This window comes from Neomonachus schauinslandi, chromosome 13, assembly GCF_002201575.2.
Source record: "Neomonachus schauinslandi chromosome 13, ASM220157v2, whole genome shotgun sequence".
Taxonomy (NCBI): Eukaryota; Metazoa; Chordata; class Mammalia; order Carnivora; family Phocidae; genus Neomonachus; species Neomonachus schauinslandi.
Window position 1 is genome coordinate 92,430,520 of NC_058415.1, and position 14,243 is coordinate 92,444,762.

General features: G+C 67.2%; 1 protein-coding gene across 4 annotated transcripts in view; it reads right to left on the reverse strand.

Annotated features, from left to right (window-relative positions):
• Positions 1–14,243, reverse strand: part of NOTCH1 (notch receptor 1) — a 43,701-nt gene that overhangs the window by 19,993 nt on the left and 9,465 nt on the right. For all 4 annotated transcript variants that reach the window (XM_021691088.1, XM_021691085.1, XM_021691087.1 and 1 more), the window contains exons 3-9: positions 5,008–5,270; positions 4,079–4,417; positions 1,884–2,006; positions 1,317–1,550; positions 937–1,092; positions 602–787; positions 194–307 (exon numbers count right to left, since the gene is read on the reverse strand). In XM_021691088.1, coding sequence (XP_021546763.1) covers positions 194–307; positions 602–787; positions 937–1,092; positions 1,317–1,550; positions 1,884–2,006; positions 4,079–4,417; positions 5,008–5,270 — 1,415 coding nt within the window. The remainder of the gene's footprint in view (positions 1–193; positions 308–601; positions 788–936; positions 1,093–1,316; positions 1,551–1,883; positions 2,007–4,078; positions 4,418–5,007; positions 5,271–14,243) is intronic.

Sequence of the window (14,243 nt, forward strand, 5' to 3'; positions counted from 1 at the left end):
GGCCAGCACCCCCTGCCCAGCCTGGCCCAGTCGTTCCTGAGGTGAAGTTCCTGCAGGCCCGCCCCTGGGGCCCCTGTAGGGAGAGGCTCGTGCAGGACGAAGCCCAGGGCCCCCCAGCGGAGCGTCAGGGCTCCTGGGCCAGTGCCCCCAGGGAGGGCGGGCTCGGCGGCAGCCCTGAGGGGGCGGGCCTCACCCGTGGAGCACTCGCACAGAAACTCGTTGATTTTGTCCAGGCAGCGGCCGTTCTGGAGACAGGGGCTACTGGCACACTCGTCCGTGTTGACCTCACAGTGCACGCCCTCGTAGCCTGGGGGTGGGGATGGTGAGGGGGCACGGGGCCCATGAACAGCCTCGGCCGGCCCACCACAGCTGGGGGCTCTGCGCAGAGAAAAGGCCCCCGGCTCCTGCTGCCCACGGAGCCGACCACCCAGCACCCCCCCAAGTGCCCTCCCGCGGCTCGCCTGGCACCCCGGGGCCCACCCTCCCACCCAGCCCTGGTGCTGCTCTGTGGGCTGGTGCCCCGGGGACTGGCCCGGGCGGCTGTGGAGGCCGGGGGCGCTGCAGGGCCCACCCAGACGGGCCGGAGGCTGGCACCACGTACCGGGCATGCAGATGCACTGGAACTCCCCGATCTGGTCCAGGCAGGTGGCCTCATTCTGACACGGGTTCGAGATGCACTCATTGACGTCGATCTCGCAGCGGGGGCCGGTGTAGCCTTGTAGACACTGGCACTCGAAGGAGCCCAGCGTGTTGATGCACTTGCCCGCGTGCTCACAGGGGTTGGCACCTGGTGGGGGGGGCAGGGGGCACGCAGCTCCGGTGAGAGGCTGCTTCAGGCACTCTGATCTCCGGACCGTCGTGGGGCAGGCCCGCCTCCCCCACCAGACCGGGACGCTCGTCCAGCAGCCTCCCCCGCTGCCGGCCACCCCGACGCACCCAGCGAGCACTCGTCCACGTCCTGGCTGCAGGCCGGCCCCGTGTACCCCGAGGGGCAGGTGCAGATGGCTTTGCCGTTCACGGGGTTGGTGTCGCAGTTGGAGCCCTCGTTGCAAGGGTTGCTGATGCAGGCGTCGTTCAGGTGGCAGAGCAGGCCTGGGCGGGACGGCGGTGGTCAGCGGGGCACCCGCCCCAGCCTGGGGACGGCAGGCCTCCGGCGGCCACGCTGCCCAGCGGCCCCGTCAGGCCCACGACGCCCGGGTGGCTCCGGCAGGCTTGTCAGCAGTGGGCCTGCCCCCCTGCGCCCCGGCCCTCCTCCCTCTAGCTGCCACTGCCGCGCGTCTGGGGCACAGTGCGCCCCGGGCCCTGCTGGCGCTCACCTGTGCGGCCGTGGGGACACTCGCAGTAGAAGGAGGCCACGCGGTCGTGGCAGGTGGCGCCGTGGAAGCAGGCGGCGCTGGCGCAGTCGTCGATGTTCTCGCTGCAGTCCTCGCCTGTCCAGCCGTTGACGCACACGCAGTTATAGCCCCCGTGGCTGTTGTGGCAGGTGCCGCCGTTCTGGCAGGCATTGGGCATGAGCTGGCACTCGTCCACGTCCTCGGTGCAGTACTGACCTGCGGGGGGCAGGGGCCGAGGCCGTCGGGCTGGGCGAATGCCGCCAGGGCCCTGGACCGCGAGGCGCGGGGTCCGCCTCCCCCGGGAAGCCTCCGCCCGCCGCCAGCCCGAGCCTCTGCTCTGCTGCGGGCACAGGGGCTTGGCGTGGGGGGGGGGTGGCACATGCTTGTCCGCCATCCCCAGACACGAGCCCCAGGCTGGGCCCAAACCCAGGGAGCCCGACTGCGGCGGACGGTGCGACCGCTGGGGTGGGGGCCTCAGAACCCGGCCACACATCCCCCGGGCTAGACCGGGCTGGCAGCCCCATCCCCCCAAGCCGGTCTCGCGCGCACCTGTCCACTCTGGGGGACAGCGGCAGTTGTAGGTGTTTACGCCGTCCACGCAAGCACCTCCGTTCTTGCAATTGTTGCCGGGACAGTCATCCACGTTCTCCTCGCAGTTCTGGCCGGTGAAGCCTGCGGCGGGAGGAGCCGGGAGCCCGGTCAGGCCCTGGCCGCAGGGTCGGGCGGCGTGGGCCTGCTCCGGCGTCTCCCTGGCTGGACCCACACTCCCTGCTCTGGGCGGGGTGCTGCCCCTCCGTGGCCTGTGGGGGGGTGCCCACCGCCCTGGGGCCCTTGGGGTCCAGGCCCTGTCCCCTGCTCTCCCTGCTCCCCGTGTGACCAGGCCCCCCACTCCAGAGCCCGCAGGTGACATGTTCCTCTCGTGAATCGCTTGGCCCAGGGCCGGCTAAATAGACAGGGACTTGGGAACATGGGACTCTGGAGGTGCTCCTGGAAACATCCTTCTGTAGCCGAGCTCCCTGTGGCTGCCTCCAGGCCGGCACCACGCGGGGGCTCCCAGGGCGCCCCGTGGGGCCGCAGCACGTGCCCCATCTTAGGGGACTGCCCTGGGGCTGGGGGGGGGGGCTCCGGGCAGGGGACTTCAGGAGGCAGTGCACACACGTGGCCCTCAGCTTCCCAGGAACAGAGGTGTGGTTCCCCAACGTGGGGCCAACCTCCGCCACATGGCCTCCACGCCAGTCAGACATTAACCCGCTCAAGTCCCGCTCGTTCAATCATCAACCAAGAAAGGTGCGCTGGGCAGGAGCCCAAACCTGCAGCCGGTTACTAATTAATGCCCCTCCCGGGATGCCTTTGAACTCCTCTCTTGCCCTTGGAGAGCCAGTCTCCTCCCTCGGGGCCCTCCACCCCACCCGTGCTGTGGGGGGCAAAAGCAGGAGGCCTGGAAGAGCCAAAGTGCGAAGTGGACAGTGTTTTGGAGGGAGCACCCCTGATGGGAGCCCAGAGCCCGAGCTGTGACTCCCACGTGTGCTAGAGTGGACCTCGAGCACGGCTTCTCCCCGTGTCTTGGAGGATCTCCTATGGTGCAGTGGGGCACATGAGCTCCAGGCATGGGGTATCCTCTGGCGGGTCCCCCACACCCCGCATCCTCTGGCCCTCGCTGTAGCCCCAGGGGGGCAGTCCCCTCTTGAGCCACGCGGCTGGATGGGAGGTCCCAGGCCCGAGGTCACTGGGCCAGCAAAAACGCATCTGAACCCAGAACCCAGGGGTGGGCCTGGCAACTGGCGTAGCTCTCAGCTCCCGGGGAGAGCTGAACAGCCAGCAGCACTGGGCGGTCAGGTGGCAAGGGAAACACCCAGCGCTGCCCAGGAAATGCACGTGCCTGGCATCTGCACGCAAAGGCGGATGGCGCGGTGACGAGGCCCAGGGCTATGTGGCCGGCAGGCAGGCCACTTCCCCTTTGCAGGGGCCGCGCAGTATGACGGCTGGGGCAGTCCTCCTGGTACCCCTGCACTCCTAGTACCCAAACCCTGCGACCCCACTTCTTGGCTCCTCCTCCTCCCCTGCCCCAGGCCCACCTAACTGCCAAGGCACGTAGCTGACACACTACGAGGTTGGGAAGCCTCCTGTCAGCATTATTTTTAGATCAGCAGCAGCAAAACGGACTCAAAAGCTGTGATGCGAAGACCAGCCCGTGCGACAGGGCTAGCGGCCACGGCTGGCTGCCCCTCGCCGTCCCCCACACCCACGGGAGACAGGCCAGCGGGGGGTAGTGACGTGCCCCAGCGAAACGGGAGGCCCAGGGCGACGCAAGCAAGTGTCCCAGCCAGGCTGTGGTGAGTTTCACAACTGGCATAAGGTTTCCAGGGAATTCAAGAGGGGAGGGCTCAGGCCCACCACCCAAGGAGGCGCCGAGCAGGGCGAAGGGCCCATGAGGGCAGGACCCCCAGGGAGGGCACATCTGTCCAGCCCGATTCACCCAAGGCCGCATCTCACCGACGAGCCTGCCCTGGGGGCCGCAGGGGCCCCGGGTCCCTGGTACAGGGGGCGGGGGGGTGGAAGTGTTGGGGGTCACAGCAGACCCCACCCCCAGGCAGAAGTGGGATGGCCAGGGACCGGGGTGACACCTGGACCCCGATTCAAGCCGCTGCCTGACCGGTACCCTTTCCAGACCCGCCCCGGTTCCCGCACCCCTGGGTCCCCCTCGGGGCCTGCCAGCGGCAGTGGGGAGACCAGCAGGACGGTACCTGGCAGGCAGGCGCACTCATGGGTGGTGTCCCCCGTGGGGCGGCAGGTGCCCCCGTTCTGGCAGGGGGAGGGGCTGCAGGGCACGTAGGGCAGCTCGCAGTGGGGGCCGGTGTGGGTGGTGCGGCAGGTGCAGCGGTAGGAGCCGACCTCGTTGTGGCAGGTGCCCCCGTTTTGGCAGAGCCTGGGGTTCTGGCTGCACTCATTCACGTCCTGCCTGCAGGTGGGGCCGTGGAAGCCGTGCGGGCAGCCGCAGATGTATGAAGCCTCGAAGGGCAGGCACTGGCCGCCATTGGCACAGGGGTTGGAGGCGCACGGGTCGGCCTGCTGGCACGTCTTCCCTGGTGGACGAGGGGCAGTGAGCGGGTCACACGGGCCTTCTGGCTGCCCGCGGCCAGGCCTCCTCCAGGCCCCGGGGGGGCGGCTTCCAGGCACCGTGGAGGAGCCAGCCTGGCACGGACCTACCAGCATCCTCTCTTTAGTCCCCAGGACCCACGGCAGGACACGGCCATCTGTCTGTGGACAGGGACCGAGGTTCCCAGGACGCACGGCTGGCGGGGGGGGGGAGGGGCGGCCTCGAGACCTGATCCAGTGTGACCCCTCCAGAGCCCCGCGCAGCGTCAGAGGCCCCGAAGGAGGCTGGCCACCCCCGAGCACAGGACGAGACACAGGACCCCCTTCCTCACGGGGGCAGGGAGGAGTGGGGGCCCTGGAGCAGGGCAGCCACAACCGGACAACTTCAGGGCTGGGAAGGGGCGTGGGGACTCTAGCGTAGGAGTCACCGACCCCAGCGACCTGAAGGAAGCTCTGGAGCCCCTCCCGGCTCCACAGACCGACCGGGCATCTGCCCCGCTCGTCACGGCACGTGGGCAGCCGGGGCAGGGCCAGCGTCTGAGGGTCCTCGGGGCCGCCACCCGCCGCCCTCTCTCACCTGACCAGCCCGGGGGGCAGCGGCACTTGTACTCGGTGAGCGTGAGCAGGTCACAGGTGCCCCCGTTGCGACAGGGGGTGGAGAGGCAGGCGTTGTCCTGGGGCGTCAGGCAGAGGGGCCCGGAGAAGCCCAGGCGGCAGGTGCAGATGTAGTCCACCAGGCCTCCACGGTCCACCACGTGGCACGTCCCGGCGTTCTTGCAGGGGGCGCTGAGGCAGGGGCTGGGCGCCTGGCATCGCTGGCCCACGAAGGCCCCGCTGCAGCTGCAGCAGACACAGCAGAGTGGTTACTTGCGCCAGCGCCCCGGCCAACCGCCCCCATCACCCAGCTTGGGCGTCTGTGGGGGCCGCGGCTGCCCCCGGGGAGCGCGGCGGCTGTCGGGCCCCACCCTGGGCGGGCGCAGGGCCAGGCCAGGCTGGGGGCTCCTCGGGGGCAGCTGAATGATCTGGGTCCAGGGGGGAGGCTGCACAAGAGCACGCAGGTGCCAAACACCACTGAGCTGCACACTTTAAAGTGGTTAACTTTACATTCAATGAATTTCACCTCAATAAAAAAAAAAAAGATTCTGTTAATTGGGGCAACGGGCTGGAGACGAGAACGCATAGCGAGGCCCGGCCTGGGTTTCAAAACCCTCGCGAGCGTCTGCATGAGCGCCTGGGCGAGCCAGCAGGAAGGGGCCACGAGGCGGGTCCCAGCTATTCCCCGCGAAGGAGCGCTCTGACACTTTTCTGTTCTGGGGGCTCACGGCTTTTCTGCTTTCACTACAGACGCAATCGTGAACGTACAGAGGGCCAAGACGCAGCAGATTGTCTCCCATTTCCTTTCCGATGTGGATTCTTTCTGCTGGAGGTCTTACCTGACGGGAATACCACTGGGACACGGTTGGCGCCCCATCCCCCCCCGCCACGCTCAGCGCCCAGACATGGTTTTCCCTTTCGGGATCAAGTCTTCACAATGTCCAGACGACATGAGCCGGGAGCAGACCCACCCATTTCACGGCAAGAGAAATCAAGGTGCGCGGAAGAGCATCCTTCCTGAGCTCTCGGTGAGCCAGCCCGGGGCTGGGGAGCTGGGGGTGAAGGCTGCCATGTCCGCCAGGTCTGTGCCCTGCCCCAGAACATGCTGCTCGGGCTCCAACAGGAGCGGACGAACTGGGAGGGGGGCGTCTCACGGGTTCTTTGCAGGGACGGGGCTCTGTGCAGGCCACCCCCACCCCAGGGCCCCCCTTGGCCACCTGTTGGCCCAGCTTCTGGAGCCTGGGCCATAAATTGCCCACTGAGGTCACCCTGTGGCCTCGTACTCGAGGGAAAAGCTCAGTAAAGGCTCTGGGACCGGCCAGGCATTGTTCTTCCCAGGGGCGAAGGCTCTGAGGCATAACGTGCCCCTGGCCCGCCTCTGGCCAGCAGCGGCCTGGGAAGGCAGCCGGGACGCCACACCCACAGCTCTGGGCACCGGGTTGGCAGGGCCTCCACCCCCCGGCAGAGGTGGGTACTGGCGGGGAAGCTCAGGTCCCCGGATGAAGAGAGGGCTCTCCTGAGCATGGAAATAGCCCATCTTCCAGAGCCCAGCCAAGAGGGGCTGCCCCCTGCCGGTCCTCACTGCGTCCCCTCCTGCCTGCCCCTGGGACTAGAACCAGACCCGCATGGGTGGGGTGGCGGTTTGGGGGCCGAGGTCTCGGAGTCTCCGCATTTCTCAGCAGTGGGCTGCTCCCCAGTCTGTCCCCAAGGCCTGGGACGCGTCTGTCTCCCTGCAGGTTTTTATCTGCGGTGGCAGCTTGGGGAAGGCGACAAGGACGACACAAAATGGCCCCCCTGGCCCACCATCTGTTGTCAGAAGCCAACAGTCCCAAACCAACTGGCTTCAAGAAAACCAGTCGCCCGGGGCGGGGCGGGGCGGGGCGGGGGAGGTAACTCAGGCCGGAGTCAGGCTCCTGCCCAGCCTGGTGGGGAAGCAGGCCACGGGGCCAGTGGCTCTGGCATGGGGGACTCCCACACGACCACGCTCCAGGACTCCGGGGAGTTACCGACCGTGGGCTCCGGCTCCGGCCTGAGTGGCACTGGGAGCCCGGAGTGGAGCGGTGGGGGATGGGTGTGGGGGGACAGGCCGCACCTCCCCCAACCTATCAATGCCCTCCATTGTCAGGCAGGACCTAGCCACCGCGCCACTTGGAGAAAAGGCTCTTTTTTCTTTCCCAGCCACTGACGGAGCGGGAGGGTGGTGGGTCCTGGGTAGAGGGCGCTTGCCTTGTCTACATCCCCCCCCAAGCCCTGCTGGCTTGAGGGGAGGGAAGTCTTCGGGGTCCTGGGGGGCGTCCTTGGGTCCCCCCTGCCCCTAGACAGGTCCCCAACTTGTCCGGATGTTGGGCATCCCCAGATGGACTGGAAGGCTCTGCCTGGATACACACCCCAAACCCTCCAGCCATGGGACAGTGTCCCTGTGAACAGCCCCCCTGCTATGGCTCAGGAGTGGGGACCCCCGTGGGAAGACCGTGGGACAACCCACCTGGATGGGTGGCATCCTAGCCAATGAGGCTGGGTTATGCCAGGCCAGCGAGGGAAAATACGCCAATAATTCAGGCGTCACTAGCAGGGACAAAGGCCGGCCCGGGAGCAGGTGCGCCTGTGGCCGGGGACGCGGGCAGCAGCTGATCCCAGCCGGGCGCGGCGGGCCGCCAATCAGGGCGGGTGGGGCAGGGGCCCAGGGAGGCTCCTCCGCGGGGCGGGGGGGGGGGGGGGGGGGAGCCGCGGCTGAGAAGGCCAATTGTCTCCCCTACTCCTGCCCAGGCCAGGCAGACGGCACCGTGAAGGCATGCTGCCCGGCCCAGGCTGGCTCCCGGGCTGGCTCCCGGGCTGGGCCTGGATGTGGCCACCACCACCAGCACCCCAGCTCCAGGACAGGCAGGGCCACGAGGGGAGGGGTGGCCCCTGGAGGAGGGACAGTAGAGGCACTGGAGGCGGGTGGAGCACCTTTGGGCCAGTCCTGGAGGCCATCCTGCCCCCACTGTGTGCCCCCCCGGCTCCGGGCAGCCTCCAGTCATCTCTCTCCTCTGCACCTGTGGACACCTCTCTGCCCACCTGGCCACAGCACGGGAGCTCCCGGGGATGGACACCTGTGGCCCCCTCTGCCCATGGCACCCAGACTTCCCTAAGGGGGCTGGAGGGACCCTCTGTCCTCAGTGCCTGTCCTGGGGGTCGGTGTAAGTGCCTGGTGGGGAGGGGCCCCGGGCCCGGCGAAGGGAGCGGCACCCAACAGCTACCTCGAAAGTGAGAGGCTTCCCAGAGTGGGCCCGGCTCAGGGCCTCGGGTGGCCTGAGCGATACCTCCTGCCGACCCGCACGCCCCTCCTGTCCGGGCAGGGTGGCAAGCCCAAGACAGCCGGGGTGAGCCCCCTACAGACTGGACAGGGACGGTCCGCCCAGCGCACCGCGCGGCTCCTGCGCCTCACCGCCCCTCCTAAAGGCCACCCAGCACCTGCTCCCCCACCTGCCCTTTCTCCCGCCCTCCGTGCTGCCTGCCCCTCCGACAAGCCAACCCACGCTGGCCGCGGCAGGTGACTGACAGGTGGGCTGGGGGCTCTGGGGGCAGGGCCGCACAGGGGGCCGACGGGGGGCCAGACCGGGCGGAGGAGCGCCAAATGGCTGCCGGGCCTGTTGTCCTCGGCCGGCCCGGCTTTGTCCCCGCTTCAGTATTTCCACTGTGCTCACTCCCGCCCTCCCCAGCCAGCACTGCTCCATAGAAATGCGACTCCAGAAAGCATCCGGAGGCAGATGTTGCTGCGACCTTTCACCCGGGACTAATTCTAAATTGTGCTGTTTTCCTTTCTAAGCTAAGCAGCCATCTGCCACCCCCAGGGGACAGATGACAGCTCTCTTTGCCCCAGACTAAGAGAGAGGGGGAGGGAGTCGTGAGGAGTGCTGTGCTCAGCTCTGCCCTCAAGGAGTTTGTGGTCCAGAGGTGAGCACGGGGCCCTGCACCCTGGCCAGCTGGGGGGGCAGTGATGTGGTACCCCTCCTTCTGTCTGCAGGAGGAACCCAAGATACCCCAGGACAGGTGCTTCCTGGGGGCGCAGGTGTAATGTGCTTTGATCAGAGGAACTTTGGGGGGCGGGTGGAGGAGGGGATCTCCGTCCCACTCTGCCTGGACCTCAGTTTCCCCTGAGGGGGGAGGTCAAGGAACTGCACGTGCTCAGAGGGCCCTCGTGCACATCGCCCGGCGACCTGACCATTTGGGCAGAGGGGACTCACTCTCGCCAGCGCTGGATTTGGTCTGTGCGTGATTTACCGCGTCCCTGGGAACATACTGACGGAACGTGTTTACGGAAAGCTGTGGAGACGCAAGGACTTTGCCTGCCCAGAGGGGACCCGCCCTGCCAGGACCGGGACGAGCTCGGGCGGGCACTCCGAAGGTGGGCAAGGCCCCCGCCTCCCGACGCAGGGACCGCCCTGCCCACCCCACCGAGCAGCCTGCATCCCGGGCTCCTTGCTATAAAGAGCCACCTGGATGTAATTAGCACCCCTTCCTTAACCGACTCAACCTGTCCCGAGCAGAATGACCCCAGGGTAGCGGGGAAGGCCTGCTCCCAGCCCAAATTCCCACCCCCGCCACCACCAGGGCCAGTGCCTCCTGGCCACGGAATGGTTACTCGGGAGCAGAACAAGGAGGTCATTCCTCACCGACCCTGCCCCCAAGCTGCCTGCTCCCCACGTGGCCCTGGCTCTGCAGCGGACTGCCTAGAAGCCCCCTCCCCACGTCACCCCTGCTGCCCCTCCACGAGCCTGCTGCCCAGGAAGCGCCTGGGGCCCTTGGGCTCCTGCTGTGTATGGGCCAACCAAGTCAACATCACTGGTGTCCACTGGTCACAAGGGGTGGGGAACACGGCTGCTTCCTGATCCTGCTGGAGCCCAATCCTGTGGTGCTCCTCAAAGGCCCATCGCCTTCCACCCAAACCACCGACACAGGACACAAAACTAGGGCCCACCCACCCCTGGACAGCTGGGCCAGGAGTTTCTGAGACCCCTGGCCTGGGGAGAAGAGAACCACCCACGTCCCAGCCCACCTAAATGGGGCCACCCGTGGACTGGGTGGGGAGGCTCCTGGCCCCTTGCTACAGGGGCAGATGGAGGCCAGCATAGAAAGGCATGGGACCCGAGGTCCCCAGAGGTACAGCCATGAGTACTGCCGTCAGTGAGCCCAAGTCTTTCTCCGGTCAAGGCTTGGGGGGGCAGTTCTGAGACCTCAGCGCCCCCCTTGGGCAGAGGCCAGTCCAAGTCCCCCCCAAACCCCAGCAGGGGCCACCGTCTTCCAGGAGGCAATGGCTGAGGGATGATGTGCTGACTGCAGGCTGCGCGGGGAGCTCGGTGACCTCAGTGGGCCTCCCCCAACCGTGCCCCGCCCGGAACAGCCGGGGCAGCTCAGCTGGGGGGAGAGCACCCCCACGGAGATGTGAGAACTGGGACGACTGAGCACTGGCCCCTTGCCTTCCCCCGCAGAGTCCCCAAAGAGCCATCGCGTGAAAAGTCCCCAGGCCCCTCTCACACCTGCCGGAGCCTTGTCCAGACACTGGTCTGCGGCTGAGCTGGGACCCCGCCAGCGCTCCGCTGGGCTCCAGGGGCACCTGACCATGGCCCTTGGCAACCTTCAGGCTTCTGCCCCTTTCTGCTCCGCTCGCCTCCCCACCTCGACAGGCACGGCGGGGGGTGTGGGGGTGTGTGCCCTGCTCAGGTGTGGGGGTTACTGCCTCTACTGCATGTGGCCCCAGAATTGATCCCAGCAGGGGCAGTGGGCGCCTGGCTGAGCGGTGGCCTCCCTCCAGCCTCTGCTGCTGCTGGGCCCCGTGGGGGGGGACCCTGTCCGTGGCTCCCAGGGCCTCGGGGTGGGCAGCGAGGGCTGACACAGACAGACCCCCCCAAACCAGCACGGCAGCGGTGGCCAGTAGCCCAGGGCAGGTGGGGGCGTGGGGCCTGCGCACGACCCGGGGCCCAGGCTTTCCGGCCCCAACAGCTGCAGACGGTACGGCTGGCTCTTTGTCTTGCATCTCTTCCCCGAGTCGCATCGCTGGACGCTCTAAAATATGCTGGGTAGAGGAAATGCAGGAAAAGCACAGCTTCCTTCCCCGGCTCTGGGGGAAGCCCTTTGTGTGGGGGATGAACCTGCCCTCCTGGGAAGCCACCTTTCCCACTGCAGGGAAAACAATGCCCCCAATGGCTCATTGTCCCCGTGTCACTCAGGGCTGCCCCACCCTCGACGTGGGAAGTGGTCAGTGGTCTGAAGGGAGGAAAGGCCAGTATGAGGTCGAGCAGCTTCCTGAGACGGCCCAGCAGCAGGGGACAGAGGCGACCCAGGCCCACCCATGGGGTGGGGAGGGCCGCTGGTTGGCACAGCCAGCAAGAACAGGGTCCCCCGGGGTCACAAGAGAGCCCTGTGGCAGTGAGGCATGTGAGAACAGTCTGCTGCCCACCACCCACTCAGAGAATCCTGCCCCCGTCCCCCAAAGGCAGAGCCCCAAACTAGAGACAAGGTTGGAAAGTGTGACCTCTCCTGGAGGCCCGCTGCCTCCCCCCGCCGCAGGGGCCTCTGCTCCCAAGCAGGCGGAGCCCAGACCTGCACGCCCAGTTGCTCAGATGCAATGAAGGAATCGACAAGCTCACAAGGCCACAGGGAGGCCTTAATCCAAAACGCGATTAATTAAGTCAGCAATTGCAGAGTGAGCTCCCCACCAAAGCCAGAAACGATTCTGGCAGCTTCCCGCCTCCACTCCTAGGAGCAGATGCTGTCTCAGGGGTGTGGGGAGAGAACAGGCTGCTTAGTGACACCCCCAACCCCCTGGCTGGCCAGGGCGGGCACTGAGGGGCACTTGACCTCGTCCAGAGTCTGGGGAGGATGCCAAGGACCCCCTCACGTGGGTTCCCGAATGATGAAATAGGACCTGTACTTAGAGCCCACCAGCTTCCCCTCGCCGGGCTCCCCCAACGGCCCTGCAGGTACACACTGGGCCCATTTCACAGACAAGAAAACCAGGCCTCAGGCACGTTATGCCCACAGCACCACCTGGACTTGAATGCAGCTCTTTACCAGGAGCCAGTCACCCAGGGGCAGTCAGAGCAGGGCCGCCCCCGCCCCCCCAGAGGCAGCTTCGGGTCCAGCAGGAGCTCCACGGGTAGAGGAGAGAGCATGTGTGTCCCCTGCACCCCAGATGCCCTGCCCAGGAGGCCTGGGTTTCTTACCTGACCGCCCCAGCCCCAGAGGGCTGCAGCAGACAATGCATTCCTACCCCCCCAAGCTCAGAGAAACACAAAACCCGGGTGGGGGGTAGGGCTCCGGGTGAGAGGTCTGGGAATCAGGAAGCCTCCCAGCCAGCTGGCAGGTGGGACGTCTCTGGGGCCCCGGCTCCTCTGCAGCCCCATCCAGCAGGAGGGCCGTTCACCCTCCTCCACAGGGCCGGGGGCTTTCCTGTCCACAGGCGCCAGCACGAGCGGGCGGGAGCTCACAGCCAGCCTGCCCCCGCTGCACTCGGCTGGGACAACCGCAGGGCCAGCTGTGGGCTGCCGCTGGCTAAGCGGTGGTCCCAGAGGTCACCCCCACCCTGCACCGCTCCCCAGCCCCTTTCTCTCTGGCCTCTGCTGCCCACTCACGCCTCTGAGCACCCCCGCCCCCAAAGACCAGGCCCCACGCCCCCCAGGCCTGCGTACCTGGCTGTGTAGCCCTTGCGGACACCCTGGGCCCAGCACGGCCTCCAAGGTGCCCTGGGACGCAGCAAATGCCAGAAGACGGAACCCAGGCCCGGGGCCAAGGAGGTGAGGGTGGGGCCTGCGGTCACCCTCTGGGGACACCCAGCTGTCCTGGGACAGCTAACATGGGTCTGGGGCCCTCTGGAGGGCTTTTCCCTGCAGGGAAAGTGGGCAGCTCTCAGGCTGGGCTTGACCCTCTGCCCTAGCACGAGCTCGCCCAAATGCTGGGGCAGACCCGGTCTGGGGGAGCTTTCTGGATGAGGCCTCGGAGCACGAGGGGAGGGCTCCGACAGAGCAAAAGTCAACCGATGTGTTCCATCGGGGTACCGACCCGTGTTAGAGCCGTGTGTGGACCCACATGGACCTAAAGGGGACACTGACCTAGAATCACCCCCGACAGGCCGCAAGGGCTGCACCGTCACCAGCCAGGAGCTCTGTGGGATGCCCCCCCGGCTCAAGGTGCCAGGCCCCATCCTCCCTGAGGGAAAGGAGCTCAGAGAGGTGAGTGGGCAGCCCAAGGTCACACAGCCCAGGGGGCAGAAGGAAGCCCACGCCACAGCCCGTGCTGCCGATGGAGCCGACAGCCCAGCTCAGCGGGAGCGGCGTGCTAGGGTGGGGGAAAGCCCCGCTCAGGGCAACCAGCTGGGACTGCAGCTCCTTCCAGAACCTCGAGCCACCCACCAGGCTCTGGCCTCAACTTCCGGCTCTGTGCCCACCCCCACCACTGGCCCAGGCTCAGGTGTGCCAGACCCCGGGCCCCGGACCACCGGGGGAGGGTGCCACCACGCTCTGAGCCCACCGGGGGGTGAGTCGGATGCTAACGCTCACAAGTCCGCCTGACCGGGAGGGACCACTCTGCTGCCCTGCGGGAGACATGGAGCCTCCCTTAGCCCGGAAGGCAACCTGGAGGGACCCCATCTGTGTCTAAGAGCGAGAGGCTAGGCCCCCAGCCCTCTCTCATCTTCTACGGGGCCACACCAGGTAACTTGAGCTGATGCCGGCACACACAGCCTTGCCTGGCCGCCCCGTCTGGCTCCCAAGCAGACAGGGCTGAGGCCGCCCTCATTCTGACCACGGAGGGGAAGTGCAGAGGGGGAGCCCCGCCCTGTGGGCCGCCCCAGGGGAGCCGGGACCAGCCAGGCTGACAGGTGGAGGAGCCCTTGGGTTGACCCGGAAGGCCCAAGGGTAGTCACCTCACCCAGGCCCTCCCCGGAGGGAGGGGAGACAGAGGCCCTGAGGGGCGGACGGACGTGCGGCAGGACCCTCCCCACCGCCCAGCCTGAGCTCAGCGTCGCTCTTACTGAAAAGCTGTCAGGGAAAAACACACACACTCAAAACTCTGGCTTCTTCCCCAAACCTCTCATTTCCAGTAACTGTGCAGTTTCCGCTCACCAACGACCGACACAGGAAATGGTGGGAGGCAGGTCCCCAGCCCCACGACGGGCCCTGCTGCGCAGGCCCGGACAGACCTTTCCAGGTGCCAACAGCTGCCACTCTCCCCCCGCCCCCC